This window comes from Porites lutea, chromosome 10 (assembly GCF_958299795.1).
Source record: "Porites lutea chromosome 10, jaPorLute2.1, whole genome shotgun sequence".
Classification (NCBI taxonomy): Eukaryota; Metazoa; Cnidaria; class Anthozoa; order Scleractinia; family Poritidae; genus Porites; species Porites lutea.
This window is the reverse complement of record NC_133210.1, coordinates 21,374,462-21,399,452: the sequence shown is the minus strand read 5'-3', so window position 1 is coordinate 21,399,452 and position 24,991 is coordinate 21,374,462. Positions and strand designations below refer to the sequence as shown.

Below are 24,991 nucleotides of genomic sequence, written 5' to 3'. Positions count from 1 at the left end.
AGCAACAGTTCAACCACAGTGTTAAAGTCCTTGAGACGTTTGAGGTTGCGCTTGACGCTCTTGACGTTGGTCGGGTGGAAAAAGCCAAGGAAGCTTTGAAGAAAGGGACGAGTCTTGTTTGGCGTCGTATTAAACTGATAAGGATAGCGGATAAGTCGGAGTTTGGTTGGGAAACGGTCAACCAGTACGAAGCAGACAAACTCGCGTCGAATTCAGAGGACGATAAGCGTATCTATCGTTCTAAAAGGAGGGCGGATAAAAAGCATAAGGAAAAAAAGAAAAAGAAATCTCCTCCCGTCAGATCTGGTTTGTCTTCCACCAGTACGCTTTCAGCTGCTTACCCTATTCCTTCTCTCGTCTCGAACAGAGGTCTGCTGCGATCATCCTTGGGTCCTCGCTTTGCTTGCGGGAAATTTGGTCATCTTCAAACCAAGTGCCCCCAAAGGGCGGTTTTTCAGCCAACAAGCCTTGACGTTGCGAAGCCCAGGTTTTAAGGATGGACTCTGGCACGCCTGTGGTTTCAGGTAAGTGTCTTTTTTATTGTTCTTTTTTCAGGGATTTTGAATGTGAAGCCGGTTTTTCCTCTGGAGGGGTCGCGGGTAGGCTTTATAGTGCAAGATCCTTTTGGGTTTTTACTTTGTCTTCTCCTTTGTTTGTGCAGAACATTGTTACTTATGGTTACGCACTTATCCGCTTAAAGCTTCTCCTGCTTCAGCCTTTTTTAATAATAATTATAAATCCGCCTTTAAGCATCCAAATTTTGTTGAAGAAGCTATCGAAGAACTGTTACGTAAGCGTTGTATTGATGAGCATGATAACGCCCCCCATGTTGTTAACCCTTTAACTGTAGTTGAGGGGAAAAAGTTAAAGTTTGTTTTGGATTTGCCGTATATTAATAGTTTTCTCGAGAGTTCGCGGTTTAAATATGAGGACCTTTGAACGCTTTCGGAGATTTTTGGGCCAGGTTTTTATTTCTTTACTTTTGATCTTGAGATCGGTTACCATCATGTTAGCATAGTACAGCATCACCAACAATTTCTCGGTTTCAGTCGGTTGTTTAGTCATGGCGCTAGGCGATATTTTACCTTTAAAGTTTTGCCTTTTGGTTTGTCTACAGCTTGTTTTGTTTTTGCTAAGCTGTTACCGCCACTTGTTACTCGTTGGCAGTCTATGGGGCATGTTTCCCTCGTTTATATCGACGACGGTATATCTGGCGCCCGTGATAGAGTTAGCGCGAGAGCCCGCTAGTTTAATCGAGAGAAGGATCTTGTCGCTTCTGGCCTTAAATGTAATGAGGGTAAGAGTAATTGGGAGCCCAGACAAGTCGGGGAGTGGTTAGGTTTCGTAATTAATACTATTCTGATGATTTTTGAAGTGCCTGTGCTTAAAAAAGAGAAGCTCAAAGCAGCTATTTGCGCTGTTTGAATTGTCAGTCGGTCTCTGCGACATTGCTCGTATCGCCGGCTATTTGATTTCTTTGACCATTGCCTTAGGGCCTATTGCTAGGTTTTTCACTAGGCATATGTATTTTGTCGTTGCTTTTGGAAGGTCTTGGCGCGATTATGTATATGTTTCTGAGCATTTGTCCCAGGAATTAAAATTTGGGTTGCAACGTGTGGATGCTTTTAATGGCTATCACATCACATTAGAAGACAATTTTGCGCTACAGCTGTTGTTTATAGTGACGCTAGCGATTCGGGGTTTGGCGGTTTTTCCTCTCTCGTAGGTGATCGCATTTGTTTCGGTCACTGGAATCAGTTTGAGGCTTCTCAAAGTTCTACTTGCAAGGAGCTTAAGGCTTTGTTCTATGTTTTACAATCTTTTTCTGCCGCTTTGTCACATCGCAAAGTTAAATGGTTTTCGGATAGCCAGAACAATTGTAGAATTGGTTCTTGTGGGTAGTTTGAGGCCTAAGTTGCAGGCAATTGCTGTAGAGATTTTTGAGGTTTGTTTATCTTTTGATATAGCTATGGAAATCGAGTGTCTTCCTAGAAGACAGAATGATAGAGCAGATTATCTTAGAAGAATCGTTGATTTGGACAATTGGTCCTTGAGTGCGGCTTTGTTTCAGCTAGTTGACTCCAGTTGGGGTCCTCATACGGTTGATCGCTTTGCTTCTTTTTACAATTCACAGGTACCTCGATTCAATTCCAGATTTTGGGATCTGGAGTCCGAGGTGGTTGACGCTTTTACTCAAGATTGGTCCAGGAACAACGACTGGCTGTGTCCGCCTGTGTCATTTATAATTGTTTGTGCCGTTAGGCACTTAATTTCGTGTAAGGGGTTGGGAAGTCTTATTATTCCTGAATGGCCTTCTTCTTATTTTTGGTGGTGGTGCTGTAAGGCATTTTGTAAAGGAGTATTTTGTTCTTCCTCGCGGACGCGACGTTGTATTTTCAAAGAACCCTGCCAGTTTCAGGGTTCTGGCTTTAAGGCTCGATTGCACGTAGCCGGTAAGCGGCGTTATTTATGTATGTGCTCTGGGTATCTATGTACATTAATTATCAGTTATGCTGTTTTGTCAATAAAGATTTATTCTTTTTTCCCCTTAAAAAAGTCGTGCTTTTTTCGTTGTTGTTGTTGTTGCGTGCCTAGAATTTGATTTTTTGTAGTTTTTATTATTCTGTTGCTATTTATTTGTTGTATTCATGTAGTTGTTTTTTTCATTTCTTCTTTCAGATGTTTTAGCGTCTGATTTGTGGAAATTTGGCTATTGGGAGTTGCAGTGCAGCTCACATCTAACAAATCTTGCTCAGGGTTTACCGGACGTTCTGTTGGCTTCTAAGGCGCCTGCTACCTTGGACAAATATCGTTCGGCATGGACGGGTTGGAAGCGATGGGTATCCAGATCTCCATGCATTGATGTGTTTCCTACTAAACCTTTCCACGTGGCCCTATATTTGCAGGATCTTCTTTCTTCTGCAAGTTATGTGGCTCCCATTACGTCAGCATGGTATGGTATCCGGTGGGCTCATCAAGTTGCTGGTGAACCTTCTCCCACTGACCATAAAACAAAGAGTTGCACAGCGTTATAATTCGTTTCATTCATTTAATCATTTATTTCTTGAACTGTATGGTTACTTATCGTCTTCGCAGTTCAGTGTTGTTGTTTTACTGCTTAATCTTACCTCACTATATATGTTGACAATAGAATCCTATTGCTGTTAAAGCAGAGGCTGGTACACGATCTTTACATGTAAAGCGAACTTTTGAAGCCCCAACCTATGCATCCACAGCAATTGCAGATCACATGATGCCACCTCATCCCTCAACGAGAGACTGGGAGATCAGTCGCAAACAGATCAACATAGTTAAAGTCATTGGTAAAGGCGTTTTCTCATAAGTTGCCAAGGCGACAATAAACAACATGCGTGGAAGGCAGAATAACTTAACAGTAGCAGTAAAAATGCTTAAAGGTGTGGTGTAATTCAGTGTACTATGACTAATAGAGGGAGAGTTGGCCAAGGTTATTAAGTCCAAAGGTGGTCAATACACTATACTTAATTGGACATCTCGTACAGGTGGTGGTTTTGATACAAACAAGACACAAAAGATCAAGCGGACAGAGAACTCTGAAAAAGGCTCGCTACAGCAAAAATATTGCCGGAATATAGTAATGGTTAAAAATTAAGTAATTTTTTTGGTTGCTTCGTTTTAGCAAATGCTCCAGCTTCAGATAAAAAGGACCTTTTGTCAGAACTTGACGAGATGAAAAAACTAAAACCTCGCCCCCACGTGATGAAGCTGTTGGGGTCCGTCACAGAAACTGGTAAGGGATGTGTGAAGGGAGCAACGAATCAGTTTCTTTAAATTTATAGCATCATATAAGTTTTCCTGGTGATGACGGGACTGCTATGATTCCAATGATAGAGCGTTTTCACTCATATGGCCAGAAGTTATCGGTGCACGTTAATTAGAATAAAAGCAAACGTTTACATAACAAAAGTAATCAGTTATTCGCACGGAACTATACAGAGTGTAAGTTGGTACACCGACGCGGCCGCCGCTCTATTATTTTGGAACACCAATATGGCCTCCGTGATATATGCTATATGGAGCAATTTAATAGACAGAAAATATTAGAATGGATAATGAGCTGAACAAAGAGAAAATTCAATAACACCCAAGGGCTTAGATAACTTTAATAGTTTACTTATAAACTAATAGAAATGTCAGCAAATTGATTTCCAATTGAACATATGACCATCGCAGCTCTAATGCAATTTAATGACTTGCTAAGTATGTTTGAAAGAAATATTGCACGGTTTCAAAGAAAATCAAATAATAATAAAGTCAAAAGGACACTGAGGGGCCATAGAAAGTGTCCTTATTAACTGAGAGCTTTCTTTCCCCAGGGACAAAGCGAACTGTCTGTAATAATGAAGTGTCCTTATTACGTGGATGTCTGTAAAGCGTGGCGTCACTGTAATTGAGGGCTTTTTATTTTCGGGCTTCGTTTTTCTTTTTCGTAAATTCCATCAAAACTGCGAGGATCATACCTTCATTTTGTATTGTCGTAGTTCACATCGTCTTCATTGAAAGGTACTAAATTTCATTCTATGTCCCTTCGTGCGAGCAAAATCATTAATATTCGCGCGTAGAGTGAATCGTAGAATTTTCTTATGGTGTGTAATAAGTGGGAATTCATGTTTAAAGATTTTTCTAGTTATATTGCCTTCCATAGAGCCGTTGTTGGTTCTTATTGAGTATGTACCGTATGGTGATCTACAGGGCTACTTGAGAAAGAGTCCAGGACTGAACGACACGAACTTTAAGGACCCGGATTGAAGCTACAGACCAATCTTACCGCAGAACAGTTAATGAAATTCGCTTGGCAGGTTGCAGATGAAGTGTGTTACTTATCCTCAAAAAAGGTTTGCTTTAAATGTGATTTAAACTAGAGGTAATAATTTGAAATTGAGAACTGATACTGGAACTGTAAGATATTACTAACATTTAGCTAAAAGATAAACTTTTATGGAACATAAGATTGAGCACCCAAGGCTTACAAACCTTGCCCAATTCTAAAATAAACATATGCTCAAATAATGAAGAAGCTGAGTGAGTTGCTCAACTTGCGTTTCTCATCATATACGACTATATTTTGTGACAGGTGTAATCCGATCAGTCCTTACCAATTACCTATATTAGAAACTGCTCTTTAAGGCGAGAATGAAAGAAAAAGGGTTTCAAAGGTGAGCAAGGAGGTACTATCTCATGACATCTCGCATAGACCTTGTCACAGTTTTCGACGCCATCCTGACGAGTAGGCAAACGCGTGAGAAATTACAGTGTTTGTATGAGAATCTAATTTCGAATAATTTCCGTAGAACGGCTGTTCTGAGAAAAATATGATTTGTATACCAAAGCTTCACTCCTAAGGATTCTACTGAAAACAATTTGAGGGCGTTACATTCCCTACAAGACCTAGAACCACTTTTTAAATTTCCTATACATTTGTCTGTAAGAAAGTCCCGGGAATTTTACAGGCAAATATATGAAAAATCTAAAGCAAGCCTCTGGAGAAATTTAAGCACAGGTGAGCCTCCAAATTTTTTTGGACGATCCTTTGCTTTGTAGCTTTAGTTTATAATTGATATTTTTTGCAGAACAACCGTCTAACGGAAATTATTCGACACTAGATTCTCATACAGACACTGTAATTTCGCACGCGTTTGCCTACTCGTCAAGATGGCGTCGAAAACCGTGACAAAGTCTATTAGGCACCTTGGGAACTTACATCAGGCGCAGCGCAATCAGGAGGATCTCTGTCTTGCTAATAACTTTCTCTAGCAATGATCTTTTTTTTGCGGTTACTCAAAATAGAACAAAAGTGTACCATCGCATCTTTTTTCCTCAAATTAGTACAAAATGGTTTCCTCTCAACCTCGTTCCCAGGGTTGTTTCCTACCCGTCCCTACAGAGCGAGAGAGTGAGAGACCCTGGTTGGGTATGGTCACGTGGCTCCAGTAGAAAGTAATTTTGAGGGAGGAGTCCTTTATCTCTTAATTTGTTTTCTCGTTCACCCAATGATCGCAAGGGTCCAAGATAGAGCAAGAGAGATTTACTAACCCTATAACTATAACTGAAACCATGGGAAATTTATGCCTAAACAGCAATGCCTCTAGGTAAACAAGTTTAAATTATTTTTGGCCTGACAGCGGCTGCTGACAATCGGGCCGAATCAGTAAACTGCAAAACCTACACCGTTAGCGGTCTTAGCGCCTTAGGGAGCAGGGAATTCATATTTGCTGAACCGTCAAAATAATATTTTAGATCTAGTGTCTTCAATTGAAAACTATGGTCTGTTATGAAATGTCAGCTTTCTCCACTCCTTAACCTTTGTTATGATGGGCAATAGAAAAACGCATCGCTTTTAAAGGTAGATAGAGATATATAGTGCTTACAAACATGTGCAAATGATGATCACAACACGACGGATGACAACAGGAAATCATACAGTGTAAACAGAGACAAGACAGACAACATAACCTTCCAAGCAAAAGGTTTTCTTGTACATGGTCCATATGAAACTTTATTTAACAACACATGCAGCCCAGTGATTTCGTAAAATCCTCTAAAGCTAAGTATACTTAACCCTCCAGAAAAATAATAACAAAGGAACAATTATTACCGACCTTAAGTTTAGGTGGACAGCGACATAGAGGACAGTGATTTAGGCCGCGGAGGCTTGGGGAGGTCAGTAGAGGTGTCGGTCAAAGACTTTTTTTAACTTTATTGAAGGTTAGAGAGAATAAGTTCCCTGAAGAGATCCGAGAGATTATGGTCTACTTTTATATGATGGTGTCATATCAGATGAGGAATTCGTTCTTCGCTTCATTGAGCCTATTTGCGATTACGTATTGCCATATTTTCCCACGTTCCACAGTTCTTAGGCTAACAACGGATGGTAATCGAGCTTACACAGTTCTGGGCTTGAGGCGGTAGGGTTCACTTACAAGAATTTCTTTAGCAAGCTGAATATCGTGATCTTTAGTCCACTCCACATTCTTGAAATAAAAACAAATTAATAGCGGGGCTCCGTGGGACAGAGCCCCATACTCATGGAATATGCTCAACCTCTTTTCGTTTGGTTGTCACGTGATTGACCGAGCGTACGTACGTACGTACGCGTCTACAGATTGTACGGGTGGGGTAGGGGAGACTATCAAAAGCAAGTCCACATCTTTTATTTAAGACATTCACAATATGGTCAATTGATAGCTGTCAAAACAGGATAGCCACTGACCAGTATCCCATGACCATATTGCGGGCTCATGTGTCAACCCATCGAGATGACGTGATTTATTTGGAGGCTGTCCGCTGACCAGTTAATTGTTTAACTAGATCGCGAACAATGTTCAATCTCATACTTTTTAGCTACAGCTAGTTTGGGAGCACAGGAAAACTGATAATGCACACATTGGACATCAACGTTTTGATCAATTGACAGCTGTCAAAACAGGGTACCCGCTGACCAGTACCACTTGACCGTATCGCGGGCTCAGGTGTCGACCCATCGAGGTCAAGTATTTTTTGAAGTTATTCACTGACAAGTTACTAGTTTTCAACTGATCGCAGGCTCAAGTTTAATTTTTTTTTAAATTTATATGAAATATTTTGTGTTTATGTGCCTCACAATTAAAATTTTGATTTCAAACTGACCTCGGACGCGAAAATTCAGCCAGCTCTTACAGGCAGGGAAGACAGTTCCTTTTGACTTTTCTCACCCATGGTCACGCGTTGGTCACGCTCTACGTCCAATTTTTATGCTCTGATTGGTCAAAATTTGACAGGTGTGTTCATCCGCAAAATTTATGCAGCATCTTGAATGTTGTTTACTTTGACAGTTGAAGCTGACAGAGTTTTGTGTCAACTTGTGATGTTTTTAACTGTCTTTTTCCACTGAATGTACAAAATGCTCCTGCTATCAGGAGTCTTCTGTTATTCATGGCTAGTTTGTTTATTGGGTTTTTGGTTGAGAAATACGTCGCTTGTCAAAGTCGGAAATCCTATTTCGGATGGCATCGTTTTCGTTTTCACCTTGCTTGATGCGTAAGAGGGTTGCAAAGTCTGAAGCGATACTGGCCTTACTTGATACCTTTCAGGAGCTGCATCTCGAATGGTAAGCCAGAGTAATTATTGTATTTGATGTTTGTTTTTTGTATCTAATTTAATGAAGTCGAGCGTAGTTTATGCGGGTATTTAGTTTATACACGTTTGTAAGATTTGAGACAATGATCTGACCGAGTATCAGGTTTGATATAAGCTTACAGAACTTTAAAAAGCCTTTAGACAGTTTCTCACCGCCAATAGAAAGAAAACGTTCCAAAGAATATTTAGTTATAATTCTGGCTGTAAAAGAAAGCTTTGAGCGATTTTCTTGCCTCGAGTCCCTCTCTGAAAAAAGCAAACACTGGTAAGCCGGCTTAAAACTTAAACTTAAGTCTTAAGCTTGACGACTCAGGATTTTTAGAGACACTAGCTTTAATACTTGTCTTCCTGAATCAAAATTGTTGTCTCTGTATATGTTTCACCGAATTATATATTTTTTTATTGATTGTTAGTAGTCTCTCTTGTAATTTTAATCGCTGTGCCGATTGTTTTCAGTCGTTCAGTGAACATCGCTTGCAGGAGTACTCAAAATGCCGCGCGTTAAACCATTTGATAAAAAGTAAACATAATAAATTCTTTATTATGTTGGAGCGTAACTCTGTTTTATGTTCATTCAAACAGTCGCCACAGCTCGCACTACAAAAGTGAGAACCGGATGGCCGTATAGGTGATTTTGGAAATTTTTTTTAACGGTTAAGCTTAAAGCCCACGCGTACTTCCATCGTCCTGAATATTGAATGAGTGCAATTTTTATTGCAAAATTGTGAAATACTGCTTTCTGTCCCAGGTCTGTATGATAAAAACAGTGCCTCATGGTACTGTTTCTCCTCGGATGTGATGTATAAATGGTATAAAAGGTTGGTTTACACGCACCTAGATTTGTTGGCAAGATTTTGCAAAGTAAACTTGTCGAACGCAAAAAATTTGGCCTGATTTTTTTTTCAGGCCTAATTAATCTACGGTGATCAAGAGCCATTATGGCTCTTAAATGTGATCGAAGATGATTACCAGTTTTTGGGTGTACATATGAGGCTATCAACTCGATGTAAGTTTTGGTTCACTCTTTGGCTGTTTGCAAATTATGTTTCTCTACAATCACGTAGCCTTTCCCTCAAAAGTCACATAAATGTGCTCTAAAGTTAACTTAATTGTGGAATACAAGTTTATTGTTTGATTTAAATTATAGATTTATTAATGGGAGCCTCGAGGTCATAATGCTGTGGGTAAAATTATGTTAAAATGTGTGGAGAGCAGGGCTTCATAGCTGTGCGTTAAACGGTGCATTTGGTTAAATTTATAGGCAAAGGTTGCTCTTTTTTTTTCGAGTACTTATGTTACGCTACTTAGACGAATACTTTAGTACTTTATATCCTGTAGTACCCGGATTCATATGGTCTACCTGGCCGCACAACAACAGCACAAACTTATACAATTTCCGGTTTGTGCTAATATTAGTGTGCTTTTCACCTTAGATATTCTGTCACAGGCTTGCGAGAAGCACATCCAAACTCGATTTTCTCTTCAGCACTTTCGGTTTTGGAGTATTACACGGCCAATAATGTTATGTCATGTTTCAGTGCATAGCGGCGCTTTCTGCCTAAGACACAGAGCTAGGGATCCGATTTCCGTAGCCTTCTTTGATCGAGTCGCTTTATTTTCTGATTTTAACCATTTGTTTGAGATACTGGCCCAGGTTTTGCTCCCAATAGCAGTAGTGCCTTTTATATATTGGAATTGTGCTCAAAAAACATTTTAAAAACGCTCACTGCGAATTTTATGAACAATTTTCATGTCGGAAACGTATGTTTCCCATACAAAGCCTTGGAGTAGAATGCAAAGTTTGTCTGAGACACCCGGAGGGTCTAAGGCAGGGTGACAAAACCTATTTTTGGTAATAAGAGAAAGCGCTATGGGGAAAGGTTTACCGTTTGAAGTAAACTAGGCATTGCAGAAACAGATTAAAGTGGTATTCTGTTAAAACTACTAATAGCTGACACTACGGCTGCCCCCGCTCTGTATATTGTCGGTCAATAGTATTCTTGCTCGTTGTGTAGCTCTTGAAATATACCGATTCATAATGAAGATTTTCACACATATTCCATATAAATAGGTGAGATAAGTACAGGAAACGCAAGGTTTCATGCACATTGTCGGTTCGATTTACACAACTTTGATTAAAACATTCTCAGTTTCGAGAATAGTTTACAGTTCTAAACCATAAGAAAATGATTTAATTAGAAGTTGAATTTTTCGCTATTTCTATTTCACTTTTTACATTCAGTTCATTTTATTTGCCGGAAAGTAAGCCTTAGAAATTAAAACGACGTTTGATCGATTCACGCTCGCGCATTCTGGTCTTATTTTAAACTTTATAGCCGAAGGACATCAGTGAGCAGGGAATAAGCACAGAATTTGATTGTTGGCGAATTTCTGTAATCGTCCATCGTTCTGCTAGTGATAAGCTAGCAGTTGTTCACTGGTCTTGCTTGTTTAGGGTTGAGTCTTATTCCAGTCAAAGACAGAGAAAGAGTGTCTGGTAAGGTTTTCAATCAAAGACTTGTGAACTCGTGCGTGTCTGGCAAACTCGCCAAGTGTTTATGTAAACACAGTTATACGCACCTTATAACTTCATCTGCCCTTAACGAGTGTATTTTGGTCCATAACTTTCAAAACAACTGCTCGAAAGAATGTCAGTGATAACTCGTAACGCAACAGAGTATCGAAGTGTGACTGCACAATAAATGTCACAAAATTCTGTCTTTACGTCATCCTAACCATTTCGTACTTGCGGGCGCAAACAATAGAAACGTCATCATTACCTACCGATTCCTCGCGGCCCCTGTTCAAGCAAATCGACATTTTTTCTGGCATACTGACTGTATATTTCAACTGTAAGCAGTCCGGAATATCCCTAAATTTAAGGACAGGGCCAACTGGTCACGCGACACTTTTCAACCAGTGAGAAGGCGCGCTTGTTTTTATCAACCAACAAATCAAAACATCGCCCCACTGATCAAAAATTTTCAAAACAGTAGACGGAGTCGGACAGAATCAGTCATCGTTTCGAGGCTCTCAGGCATATTTTTGAGACATTTCATGAGGCATACGCAATTTTTTTTACGTGGACAGCGTATCGGAAGCCATATTGGAAGTGTCCCGTAAAATATTCAGCACATTTTGTGGCTTATTTCTTCTTTTAAACAACGCGATGTATAGGCGAGATTTTGGTCGGTTTTCAAGGTAGGTGAAAAAGTATCTATTATTTTTTCGATTCACAGATTTTTTACGAAGTTCTAGATATTTTTCCTCGATTGTCATATCTATTAACTTTTATCATGTTGAATGTGGGGATGGTAAACAACCTAGAATTTTGGTAGACGTACGTTTTCCACTCCCAGGTTTCTCACAGAGCCATGTTAATACTTTTTCTCTTTCTCTTTTTTGTTTTTGTTTTTTTTCAAAGCCAAAACAACTTTATTAGTCTTATGGATATTCACGTCCAACATCTCGCCTCACTTTGCCGAATTTGGGACCAGTTTGCTTCTATCAAAAATCTTGCAAGCCATGCCAGTGAAGCTACGACCTCTGCGATCGGTCCGGAATCAGTTCGAACACCCCAATGATTCCTTGCAATGAATAATGCTCTTATTCTCTTACATGAAATGTTTTCTTTGAAATATTACATGTGAAACGTAGACGAGTACTGTAAGCTCATCTTTAATTCTGTCCGACTCCTTCCGTTGTTTTGAAAATTTTTGATCACTGGGGCGATGTTTTGATTTGTTTGTTGATAAACACAATCGCGCCTTCTCATTGGTTGAAAAGTGTCGCGTGACCAGTTGGCCCTGTCCTTAAATTTAGGGATATTCCGGACTGGTAAGTACTTTCCTTAATATACGCGCGAGTTACTAGAGTGCCTCCTCGGGATTTCGCCTTCTGGGCGAAATCCCTGCGGGGGCAATAAAGATATTTTGAAGACAAAAACACGAAGAGAAAACTTACGCTCTCGAGGCATCGCCGCACTAAGCTTTCTCACCGTCGCGACGTGCCGTCGACGTTGGCTGGACGGCTGAGATATATGCAAATTAGCCCCGAATCGGGTGTCTTTTATTTCCGGTTGCCGTCCTCCACCTTACCGTCCACCTCAACTTAAGGTCCGTAATTTTTAACATCAACGGCTTACGGCCATTCGGCCGGTTGATCTTAGACGACGACACAAAAAAACGGAAAGACATAGAGCCGTAAATAAAAAATACTCTTTCAAGATTCTGTTCTCCTCTTTTCATTTGAAAAATCAAGCTGTGTCCTGGCGACGTATTATCTCTTCCTGTTGCTTTGGCCTTGCTATTTGATTCATTTTCGAGGTCGGTGAGGACACAGGTAGCCCAAACTCACGTAACGAGGAAAGAGTGTAAAGTAATTTACTTACCATAGGTGACGCGTGATCTTTCTGCTGGACGCGCCGGTGTCGCGTTACAGGCGTATGAGAAATAATATACTGAGATCTTCGAACGCTAAATAACGTTAAATCTAATTTTTCCTTCAATGAAATGAATAAAAAAGACTTACCTGCGACGTATTCCATTGTTTTTCGGTGTCTGCTTGTCGTTTTACTGTTTTTTGTTTTGGCTTTATTGCATAACCACTGTTACTCCTTTCATAAGACGAAGTCAAGCCTGGTCATTTCCGGCGATCTGGCAGGGTCCTGGACCAGTCCCAACAAAAATGCCTTCTTTTCGTCGAAATTCAAGTCTGCTGCAAATTTCTTCAGCCCCAACTCAGGAGGGAAACCTCCTTTTCCTCTCTAAGAGATCGGCTCGGAGTAACAGTGATTACGCAATAAAGCAAAAAAAAAAAACAGTAAAACGACAAGCAGACACCGAAACACAGTGGAACTGTCCAATTAACGATTAATTTGGATAGTTTCAGATAGGGCTTTCCTTTACAAATAGGCAAACTGTCCAATTTAAAAAAAAATATGACAGCTGGTCTAAGCCAATCAAATGTCAGAAAATACAATAGGCGATGCAAACTAGCCAATCAGCGCAAAGTCCCTGTGACAGGAAAAAGTTTCGTTGGCTGACGGCGGTTCGTTGTTGCTGTGATATAATGCATCAGTCGATTCTACCTACGCCCAGCTCCCCCCCGGGCTGACCCCCGGGCATTTGCAGTTTTTTTGCCTTGGATGGCAAATTCCTGGGGGTGGGACTCTTGAGCTGTCAAATCCCCGGGGTGGGGACGAAAAAAGAGGGCAAATGCCCCGTCCTCCTCCGTCTACACTGCAACATTTTTCATTGATTGCATAGTCAAACAGTGCCATTTTAAGCATTTTAATGGGCGATTTTTTGTTTCAATTAATGTCTTCCTTTGTAATAGCGCTAGGATTATAATTAAGACTTCACGCCGCGACGACATGCACCAGTTTATGGTTTTAGTATTGATTCAAAATTATTGACATTAAAATTAATAGAGCGCTGTCAAGTTATATGTTATGAATAGTTTTATGAATATGAGAGGATGTTCTTCAAATAATATCAACAGAAATTTGATTCAATAACCAAAAAACGTTGTTTCACATCGATAGTTCCAATTTCGCTATGTAATTCTGACTTGATAAGCAATGAAGAAATGCATACATACATGTAATATCGAGAAAATGTCTTTACAACCCTCTAGAATTTATTCCTGTCCTTGACAGATGAGCCAAACTGCGTTTTTTCCAGCAAAACCTTCTGTGTAGTTATATTCTGATAGGAAACCGCGTGCGTGTCAAAACCTCGGGAATGGCCCGGGGGTTGGGAAATGCCCGGCCCCCGGGCAGTGCAAAATTTGCAAATGCACCACCCCGGGACTTTTAAAGGCAGGCAAATGCCCCGCAGTAGCCCGGGGGGGGAGGGGGGTCTGGGCGCAGGTAAAATTGACTGATGCATAATGTCATTTTGTTTTGCAGCTGTTTTCTGGGCCATTTAAAAGGAAAATGTATGACCAAACTGATGAGAGTTTGTATTGAAAACAATCAACGCATAGATTCTTGAAAATGTCAAGAACTGATAGAAAACACTGATACTTGTGTTTAGATGATGACATTACAAGAACAAACGGACAAAGTCGGCGGAAATTGTTTGAGGTAATGAATGAATTTCAAATATTTATTTTCAATAGTTCTATACTTAAATTACAGCGGTGATTATATTGGCGTGAACACCTAAAATATGTCTGGAATGTTTATTGTGTTGCAACCAATCACAGGTGAGATCTTCACACCACAGAAACCACAGGCAACGAACGGTTTCCGATCGGTCATGGAACAAATTATTTTCGTTTTGTTTAACGATACATACTGCCTTATTAGGAATTTAAAACACCGCTGTTCCCCAAGATCAGTGCCGAGGACCGCATCCAGTACATCGTTCGATTTTAGAAAGAAAAGTTTTAGAAGCCAACGCGACGCGATGGCGACCAGCTTTCCATGTAACGACATATCACACGAGGACAATAAAAAATGAACAACCGTGATGTTTTCGTTTCTGATAGCATATAAATCCTTGCTAATATTTTTTTGTAGAACAAGGGGATGCGATTTGTGTGGAGTAACGATTGAACCTTCGAACTACTGTGTTGGCAGAAGTCCCTTGATCGCAAGGTCGCAAACTGGAAAGACCGCCGACCAAATTCAACATATATTGAATGATTCGCACATCGCGCAAAGTAACCAGTCCAATTTTCGGTATTCCTTCCAAAATATAATTTTGCTTTTTCTCTGAAAGCATTTACGCATTTAATATCTGGGGGATTACATGCTATAGGAAACTAGTTATGAGGGGATTTAGCGAAGAAGATTTCAAGTCCAAATTAGCACATTTTGCGCGCAAAAGAAAAAAAAAAAGATTATCTCCGAACGCAGTTCTTCTTACCAAAAGAATCCCCGTAAATGTCCGAATGCTCACATGTTACAACCCAACGGCTTTATATTGTTCAATGCATTTCTAAAAGTGTACTTTTCTAAGAAGAATTGGACAAGAACAACTCTCGAATTTCAACTCATGATTATGCTTGCTAAGTTACACGTATGAGACTAGGAAAGATGTACAACTTTGTAGGGTGACAGAAAAAAAAGTATCTGTAACACTTTCGCCTGTACTAGTGTAAAAACACAACGTTCATGTCCTTTGCCGATGTATCTCGGCTCCAAGTGAAAGTTACAACAACGTAATGATGTACAAAATATTTCAACATATAGCTGTTACACGCGGGTGTTATAAGCCTAAAAGAATTACAATTGATATGGGTGGAATCTTACTGACACACTTGAAGTTGAATTTGCCCCGTTGTTTACACTGAAACTATTATAAAATGAATTTTCGGGAGGATTAGCAGGTAAAGAAATGGGAAGTAACGCAGCACTTTCGTTGAAAGAAGTTACTTGGCCTTTACAGTTGTCAATCAGGTAAGGTAGGCGCCAATCCTCTGATTCCGGTGGTACTTTGTTTTCAAGCGCTTTATGAAGGTAAAGCAGATCTTTATCAAGCTCTTGACGATTCAGATATTTTACTGGATTCAGGCGTTTCAAGCGTGGACGCATTACGGCGAAAAAATTCCCGCGCGATCGCTGAAGCTGTAACATAAATTGCTCCAGAGATTGCTTGGCCGTTTCCTTATTTTTCCTTAGCACAGTTAGCATTTTTTGAGTTTCACTGATTGATTTTCCCATTTCTGGATGTTTGTCTTTCAATTTACATTTAGTGCGAGAATCACATGCAATTGCGCGGCAATTGTTCCTGTTGTGGCCAGACAGATGACAGTGACTACAAATTCTTCCGCGGGAAACGGTTTGGAGCAAATCATTTTCGCCTTTAAGCTTTGCCAAGTGGTCTTCTGCACTTGAAATCTGTGCCTCCAAAAAACTGACATTTTCAACAAGCTCTTGCTTGCGGCGGTCTAGAGGAGAATCGATCTTGCGTGTAGTAGTACTGCTTGAGTTTGATGCAGTTGCCGTCTCTCCTTCGGCTGGCCAAGTTTGTGGTTCGTTACTGCTAAACTGCAACTGCTTCGGCATTAAATGTGCAGTACTGCCAGGTTCTTGTGATTTAAGCTTAAGTTGTCGCAGTTCGTGGTCCAGTGCTCGCTTCTCCGCGAGAAGCAAACGTTTTGGCGACGAGAATATGTAGTCGAGATCGCCGTCTTGAAGATATTGTAAGGATTTGCGAGTCGAAAATCCCCGGGATTCAAATTCATCCGCCAATCTTTCTATTCCTGGTATTCCAATTGACATAAGCCACTGTTTTACTTCTGACATTTCCATATTCTTCAGAACTCTTCTAAACAAGACTTTAGAGCAATTTTCCCACGCACCTGCAAAGTACGGTATTTTTAGATACGCGGGAAAGAAAATTAGAAGGCGGGAAATAAAATTAGACTTACTGACAGCTGTCAAAGCTCTCTGGCATTTTCCTCTGTTTTTGTTTGTCTAGTCACGCAGTGTTATTTTTCCAAAGCGATCGAGTGGACTCTCTATTAAATAAGGGAATAACATGAGCAAAGTTGTGATAAACAACTGTGTCATGAAAGGGCAACACGTCTACGAACATGATGTGGGCGTGGGAGATACTTACGAGTGCCTTCCAGAAACGAATAATTCGAACGACGCGAAAGCGATTGCCGTTCGAAGCGCTTCAAATGAAGTCATTGGACACGTTCCTGTAAATTTGTGCGACTACGTATCGGACCTCTTCGCGCGTTTTCCAGGGAAATTAGTAATGTTGTGGTACGTATTCAGACATCAAGTAATCAAGTAAAAGCAGACAATATCGCTTGACAAGTCAGTTTAGTAAACAATAAACTCGAAAAGGTACTAGTTTCAATCCTACGTGACATTGGGCTGATTGAAAGGAGTATGTCATTACGGATTTATCCCATCCAGAATGAGTAGACTGTTTTTTTATTTTGTTTCGGTATGCCTTTTGATAACTTTTTACCTTTTCTCTTTCCTTTTTAGCCAAATAACAAGTTTACCTTTACCAAGTCATACACCATGGCCCTGGGTGTGACAGCCAAGTGGCGGCATCATTGTGCCGTGTAGTTACATTTTGTTCTGCCATCCTAAAGATCATTTACTAATATACCAAATTTCACACGCAGCTATGGTATTTGCGCCTGGCTCATACCTGACTATTGAACCCTAACATTGAGAACTAGCTGCTTCCTTCTTGTATAATGAATACACTGATACTGTTTACTTTATACTCGGAAGTATGACAACTGATGTGATACATGATAGAGTCAGTCACAAGTAACCACAGCACTTGAAATAAGCTACACAGTTTTGCTGTGTTATAGATGAAATACCCTCCGCGATGGCAATTCGGGTTTCTTGCTGAGCGAAGAGGGTAAAGCGACGGAGGAAAGTTTTCAACTACTTGAAACACGGTTCACAGGTGTTTAAGTGGGGACAATAAGCAGGCTGAAACAATAAACGTACTCCATATTCATCAAACATATCCCGGAGCATACCCTCTGTAAAATGCCCATGATGAAAGCCGCAGTTGTCCATGACAACTGTATCTCCTCTCTCTAAGACAGCGCTCCCGTCAGGGTTGTTCATAGTTAGGACATCGTCAAAAAATAGAAGCAGTTCATTTCTGTTTGAGGGGCCATCTATTATAGAGGAGCTCCACGCGCGCGCGAAGCGCGCGCGTGGGCGGAGCCCCATAGCTAAGGTAATCTACCCATCCCAGAAAATTTGGTAATCACGTGACCGTACACCGAACGAACGACCGTCTGTCCGCACCACAGGGAACCAATGTTTACTCTTACACCTTCTAGCCAGTTTGGGAGCCCAAGAGAAAACTAATTGCACATCAATGTTGTGATCAATTGACAGCTGTCAAAACAGGGCATCTGCTGACCAGTATTACCTGACCGTACCGCGGGCTCAAGTGTCGACCCATCAAGGTCGAGTATTTTTTGAAGTTATCCGTTGACAAATTACCAGTTTCAAATGATCGCAGGCTCAAGTTTATTTTTTCCAATGAGTCATAGCGAGGCTCCCAGATAGAGCTCCATACTCATAGATTATGGTCAACCTCTTTTCGTTTGGTTGTCACGTGATTGACCGAGCGTACGTACGTACGTACGCGTCTACGGATTGTACGGGTGGGGTAGGGGAGACCATCAAAAGGAAGGGAGGGGTGTCTCAGGCATGTCTTGCCAAGTCCACATCTTTTACATTGGACATTCACAATTTATGGTCAATTGACAGCTGTCAAAACAGGATAGCCACTGACTAGTATCCCATGACCGTATCGCGGGCTCATGTGTCAACTCATTGAGGTGACGTGATTTATTTGGAAGCTGTCCGCTGACCAGTTAATTATTTTACTAGATCGCGATCAATGTTCAGTCTCATACTTTCTAGCTAGTTGGGGATCGGAGCACAGGAAAACTGATACACATATTGGACATCAATGTTGTGATCAATTGACAGATGTCAAAACAAGGTATCCGCTGACCAGTATCACTTGACTGTATCGCGGGCTCAGGTGTCGATCCATCGAGGTCAAGTATTTTTTTGAAGTTATCCGCTGACAAGGTACTGGTTTTCAAATGATCGCAGGCTCAAGTTTAATTTTTTTAACAATTCATATGAAATACGTCGTGTTTATGTGCCGCACAATTAAAATTTTGATTTCAAACTGACCTCAGACGCGAAAATTCAGCCAGCTGCTACAGGCAGGGAAGACAGTTGCTTTTGACTTTTCTCGCCATGTTCACGCGTTGGTCACGCTCTACGTTCAATTTTTATGCTCTGATTGGACAAAATTTGACAGGTGAGTTCATGCGGAAAATTTATGCAGCATCTTGAATCTTGTTTACTTTGACAGCTGAAGCTGACAGAGTTTTGTGTCAACTGTGATGTTTTTAACTAACTTTTTCCACTGGATGTACAAAATGAAATTCAGGCTATTTTTTAAACCAAAACACAAGAAATTCGAAATTTTGGTTTGCTAGCAGTGAAAAAAAGAGCCATTTAAGCGCGCGCTTGATGGCGCGTACTGTCCAATTACTTAGGCATGACGCGTACTGTCCTATTAAACTGTCCAATTAAGGCTGAAATCAGGGCAGTTGAGAGCCAATAATATTTGACAATTTTGTTATAGTTATGATTAAAACATAAACTTCAGCTTTAAAGCTCGAAGACTCAGGATGTTTAGAGACACTTTAATACTTGTCTTCCTGAATGAAAATTGTCGTCTCTGTATATGTTTCACAGAATTATATTTCTTTTATTGATTGTTAATACTGTCTCTTGTAATTTTAATCGCTGTGCCAATTGTTTTCAGTCGTTCAGTGAACAACGCTTCCAGGAGTACTCAAAATGCCGCGCGTTAAACCGTTTTAAAATAAAAAATAAACATAATAAATTCTTTATTATGTTGGAGCGTAACTGTGTCAATGTTCATTCAAACACTCGCCACCGCTTGCACTGCAAAAGTCAGAACCGGCTGCCCGTATAGACGATTTTGAAAATTTTTTTAACGGCTTACGGCTAAAGCCCACGCGTACTTCGATCGTCCTGAATATTGAATGATAGCAATTTGTATCACAATATTGTGAAATATTGCATTCTGTTGTCCCAGGTCTGTATGATAAAAACAGTGCCTCATAGTACTGTTTCACCTCAGATGTGATGTATAAGTGATATAAAAACTTGGTTTACACGCACCCAGATTTGTTGGCAAGATTTTGTAAAAACGCAAAAAATTCGGCCTGAATTGTTTTTCCAGGCCTAATTAATCTACGGTGATCAAGAGCCATTAAAGCTCTTAATATAAATGTGATCGAAGATGATTGCCAGTTTTGGGGTGTACTTATGAGGCTATCAACTCGATGTGAGATTTGGTTCACTCTTGGGCTGTTTGCAATTATTTTTTGTAAAATCACTTAGCCTTTCCCTGAAAAGTCACACGAATGTGCTCTAAAGTTAACTGAATGGTGGATTACAAGTTTATTGTTTGATTTAAATTATCAATTTATTAATGGGAGCATCGCTTTTAGCCCTGGCTAAATCTATATATTTTGAAATATGTTGTGTTTATGTCACTATGGCCCCGCACTATTAAGATTTTGATTTCAAACTGACCTGGGACGCAAATATTCCGCCGTCAACTTCGCTGACTTGGTTGCATTTCAAAACAGACCATGGGCTCCGCCGTGAAGAAAACAAGGTTGAATTCCTCGAAGGACGATTTCTTGATGAAAAGCTTCCCTTTTTTCACAAAAAGAAAGCTGAGCATTCTTTCGAACTTTCTCTTTCCATTTTTTGTCTTTTAACGGTGTATTTTTAACCTTGAAATGCAGAACTCTTGGCTTAAAACATGGTGATCGCGCAGCAGCCATTTTGTTGAAAATGGATACCGTCACTAAGATTTCCAAATATGGTCAAAATGAATATTCACAAGCATTGAACGCGAGTTACACGTTTCAACCCCTTATGGGTTTCTGGTAAAACATAATTAGGGAACTTAAGATAGAGACGTTTTTGGGCGACGGCAACTTCAACCGGACGTGACATCATCATTTGTTGGATATTGCGCATGATCCTGCTCACCACCTTGCCGTCGTAGTCCCGTCGGCGACGTGAAAAAGGTCTGTTTGGCGTTGTGGCGAAAACGTGAGTATTTAACTTTCATTTCAATCAGGTTTGTTGCGTTTAGCAACCAACATTTTACAGATTATCGTTCTATCGTAATTGTCCTTGTTTTCTTTGAGGCACATTTCAAGCTCGATTTCCAAGCTTTGTTATCTAAACTTACATCTTTGAATGTTTCTATGTTTTCATGTCACAGGGTCAACATCCAACTTGGCAAACAGCCAACCGTAAGTGAGCTTGACATGAACAAAATTTTCCTACGAGCCAAATAAAAGTATCCAGACAAAAAATATGAACTCCGATATTTCAATTGTGTGTTTTTAGTTCGCTCTTTTCGTTAGAATATCGTATAAATGAAACGCATTGAAAATTATATAGAATAGTAGGTAATACCATGTACTAACTCGGCGTAGGAATTCTGAAATAAAGTTGTTGTTGTTGTTGTTGTTGCATGCAAGTATTTCCCGGGAATTATTTCAATACCAAACTAAAAATACGGTTCTTTGGTAGCATTTTAATGTTCCTGTAATTTGCAAGACTTCGGCAAGCCTGTGGCGATCATTTTTTTTCAACACGAAATTCTGCCTTGAACTCAGCTGCATCCCGCATGTTTTTTAGCGTGAACGGATCGTAACTGTCCCGAGGAAAAACGGGATTTTTGGCCTCATCATTTTCTCACAAAGCGAGAAACTCTTCATCCGATACATGTTGTCTGCATAGCAAATATTTATTCTCTTAATTCTTTATGTGAAGCCATATTTTCCTCTTCGGTATTCTTCTAATTAAAGGCGCCGTCCTTCTGAGTTCACTGCGATCTTAATGTTCTATTTTTGACGGGAAGCGACGGCTGCCTTAGTTCCAGCCTTTCTCTGCCAGTCCGGTCGCCGTCGCCCCGAAAACGTCTCCATCTTAAGTTCCCTATTAACTTAAGCTTAAAGACTCAGGATTTTTAGACACACTTTAATACCTGTCTACCTGAATGAAAATTGTTGCCTCTGTAAATATTTCACCGAATTATATTGCTTTCATTGATTGTTAGTAGTCTCTCTTGCAATTTTAATCGCTTGTTCGTGCCGTTTGATTTCATCGTTCATGAACATCTCTTGTAGGAGTACTCAAAAATGTCGCGCATGTCAAACGCCTTATAAGATTACACATCGTTATAACTGAAACCATTAAATAACAAAAAATAATAATAATAAATTCGTTATTCTGTTGAAGCGTAACTCTATTAAAGTCCATTCAAACATTGGACCACACTGACAGCTCGCACTAGAAATGAGAACCGGCTGGCCGTATGGGTGATTTTGGAATCTTTTTTGAACGGTTTCGCTAAAAGCCCACGATTGATCGTCCTGAATATTGACTAAGTGCAATTTATCTTGAAAAATTGTGAAATGCCGCATTCTGTCCGAGTTCTGTATGATAAATCGTATTGTTTCACCTCAGATGTCATGTATAAAGAGTATAAAAGGTTGGTTTACACACCCCCAGATTTGTTGGCAAGAATTTGTAAAGTAAACCTATCAAACACAAAAAAATCTTAGTTGTTGTTTTCAGTAGCTACGTGTTATTTTAGGGGTGGTCCGTGGACCGGTCGATAAGGTATAGTCCGAAGTTGGGTCCATAGACCGGGGATCAGTGATGTTGATACAATCAAGCTACACAAGATAATAGGCATTGTCTTTTTTTGTGGATCGAATCTAATAGAAGACGACGTTCACTTTACTTTTTGTTGTCCTATATACTCTATGATTAGGAATAATTTTTACAAGAAAAATCAAGACTCTGTTTCCAAATATTACCCAGTTACCTGTAAACGTTTTGATCAATGAACGGATGAACTCCTCTAATTACTATATCAATATACATTTTATGAAATATATTTCAGCTTGCTTTAATCTTCGTGGAAAATTATTACCAAAGTAACTTTATTGCTCTATGAAGTAATCTTGGTTCTTAAAATAGCTTTTGCAATACTGTATGTACTTGTATGCTTATGCAATTAAAGCTGACGTTGTTGTTGTTTTCGGGTCTAACTTGTTAACGTGTCTATTCAGGTATTTCATAATTTGTCATAATTTTTGTTTTTTTTGCGTAGTACTGTTTTCAGCAGCACGGTGCCCGATTCAGCACTTCGTAGGCGCCCTCGTAACAGGAACTTTGATAAGATCGCGAGACAGACCGTAGCGTAATAAATTGCTGTTTATTTATTTATTTATTATTATTTTTTATGCCACCACAGTTCAAAAACAACACATTTTTCTGATGTGAATGCGACGTCTCAGCCGCGCCAACTTATCATCATCTCAGAAGCGTGGCTCTACTATAAGATGATATAATGAATGAGAAATAATTGTTAAGAAGCCTAGAGCCAAAACGTCATTACGAGAATTTATTTTGGAGATATTGTCAGTCAGGAGCCAGTTTAGGGTTATCACTCTGCTTGATACTAGACTAATCGAAAGTTATGCAACGATGTAATTCAACTGGATTTTTCCTTCAATTCCGTAGTGATTGACGTTACAACAAAAGGTGGTTAAAACGAACTTTCGCTACATGGTCGAAGATGAAACCAAAGATAAAACTAAGTTTTGCTTTCAATGTGCTATCATCACAGCGTCACAATTTAGCGCGCCTTGGAACATTTAGACATTTGTTATTCCATCTGTTAAACCCAAGAATTTTACAACTCAGTGTAAGTAATTGTTTAAAAGTGGCGCAAAAAATCATCTGGTCGAATCATCAGCAGCCATAATTTAATTTGAACAGTATATTTTTGATAAGTAGCCTAGTCAACCAACATTTCCTCCTACACCATCATTTTTAACAAAAGCGGAAGTTGTAACGAAGCGATTGTGTTTTAGGGAAAATATGTGAGTTTCAGTTAGTTTAGCATATCATGTAATTTTGCCACTCGACGGCAATTACTAGAAGTGAGCTCCCAGAAGCAGAGTGCATATGTATTCTAGAGGAAAATAAAATTACAAAAGTCTCAAAAAGCTAACCTGCACACGCGAGAGGCCGGAGCAGCAGCAGTAACAGCACCCTGACCATAATAAGCATCTTTTGATCGTCTGTAACGTATTCACATCTCATATGACATCAACGATAGCCTCACTGGTGTGTTCACTTGGCAGTAATCACAAAACGTGCAATTTCTTACTGAAGAGAAGATGAGCAGTAAAACCACACAGGAAAATTCACCTTACTGAATCGCGTTCAGCCGGCGAAACCACGTGACAAACTCAAGCGGAAGTAAAAATATTGTTACGTCACACCATCATTTGCGTTCCTCTTTCGCGGTTGAATTAATCGGAATTTAAGTTTAGTTATTATGTATAAAATAAGTCGGGTGCACTTCCATAAAGAGCGAAAACAACTGGGAATCCAGTTGAGGTGCTTACTCCAACATCTCAGGAAAATTCGAGTATCTTCAGCGTTTATTTGTCATTAATGCTCTCAACCCATAACCCCTTAAATAAAAGCAAGTAACTAGACCAGAATTATTATCGGGAAAAGGGGTAAGGGATGAAGTACTCCAAATATGGACAGCAGGTCACTTTTCTCTACATATTGGTGTAACAGTCCGAAATCTACAAGGGGAGAGGTGATAATCCTCTCTAGGGAGTGATAATTCCCCAGGATAGTAAGAGGTGATAATCCTCTCTTGGGGGTGATAATCCTCAGAATAGTGAGAAGCTAGGTGATAATCCTCTTTAGGGGTTGAAAATCCCCCAAGGTTGTGAGTGGAGTTGATAATCCCCCTTGGGTACTGGAGAGGTGGAAAGACCTCTCTAGATGTCTAATTCCCCGGTTTAAGGAGTAACAAGAGTCTATGGGGCAAAGTGTGACCTGTATGGGAGCACTTCATCCCCACAAATACCCCAAAGGGGTATTCCCCATAGACGAACAGCAGGAATGGTAGGGCTATTTCCAGAGTCAAATGTCAGTTGAAACAATGGTCACATGGTACTTGAACATTGCGTGTAAGATTAGACTGGGCAAGTGTCCCATCGACTAGGTATCAGCTGAGGACTTAACCAGGAACAGCAACAAGTTGGTCAGGGGCCTAAGACTTTCTCCACAGCAGATGAGGAGATATGCAATAACAAAGAACAAAACAAAGGATCAGTCTGTAAATTAAGCACAATTAATTGACTAATTACAGAAACTGGATGCAACTGGTGTATCTGTAAAGTCAGGGCCAGATACTGAGATGTGAGA

At 40.0% G+C, this 24,991-nt stretch overlaps 1 protein-coding gene across 1 annotated transcript in view; it reads right to left on the bottom strand.

Moving 5' to 3' along the window:
• LOC140950277 (cell adhesion molecule DSCAM-like) overlaps window positions 1–23,985 on the bottom strand; it is a 265,680-nt gene extending 241,695 nt beyond the window's left edge. The window contains exon 1 of the mRNA XM_073399495.1: window positions 23,773–23,985. Within this exon, the coding sequence (XP_073255596.1) occupies window positions 23,773–23,863 (91 nt within the window). The 5' untranslated portion in view covers window positions 23,864–23,985. The remainder of the gene's footprint in view (window positions 1–23,772) is intronic.
• Between the last annotated feature and the right edge of the window lie 1,006 nt (window positions 23,986–24,991).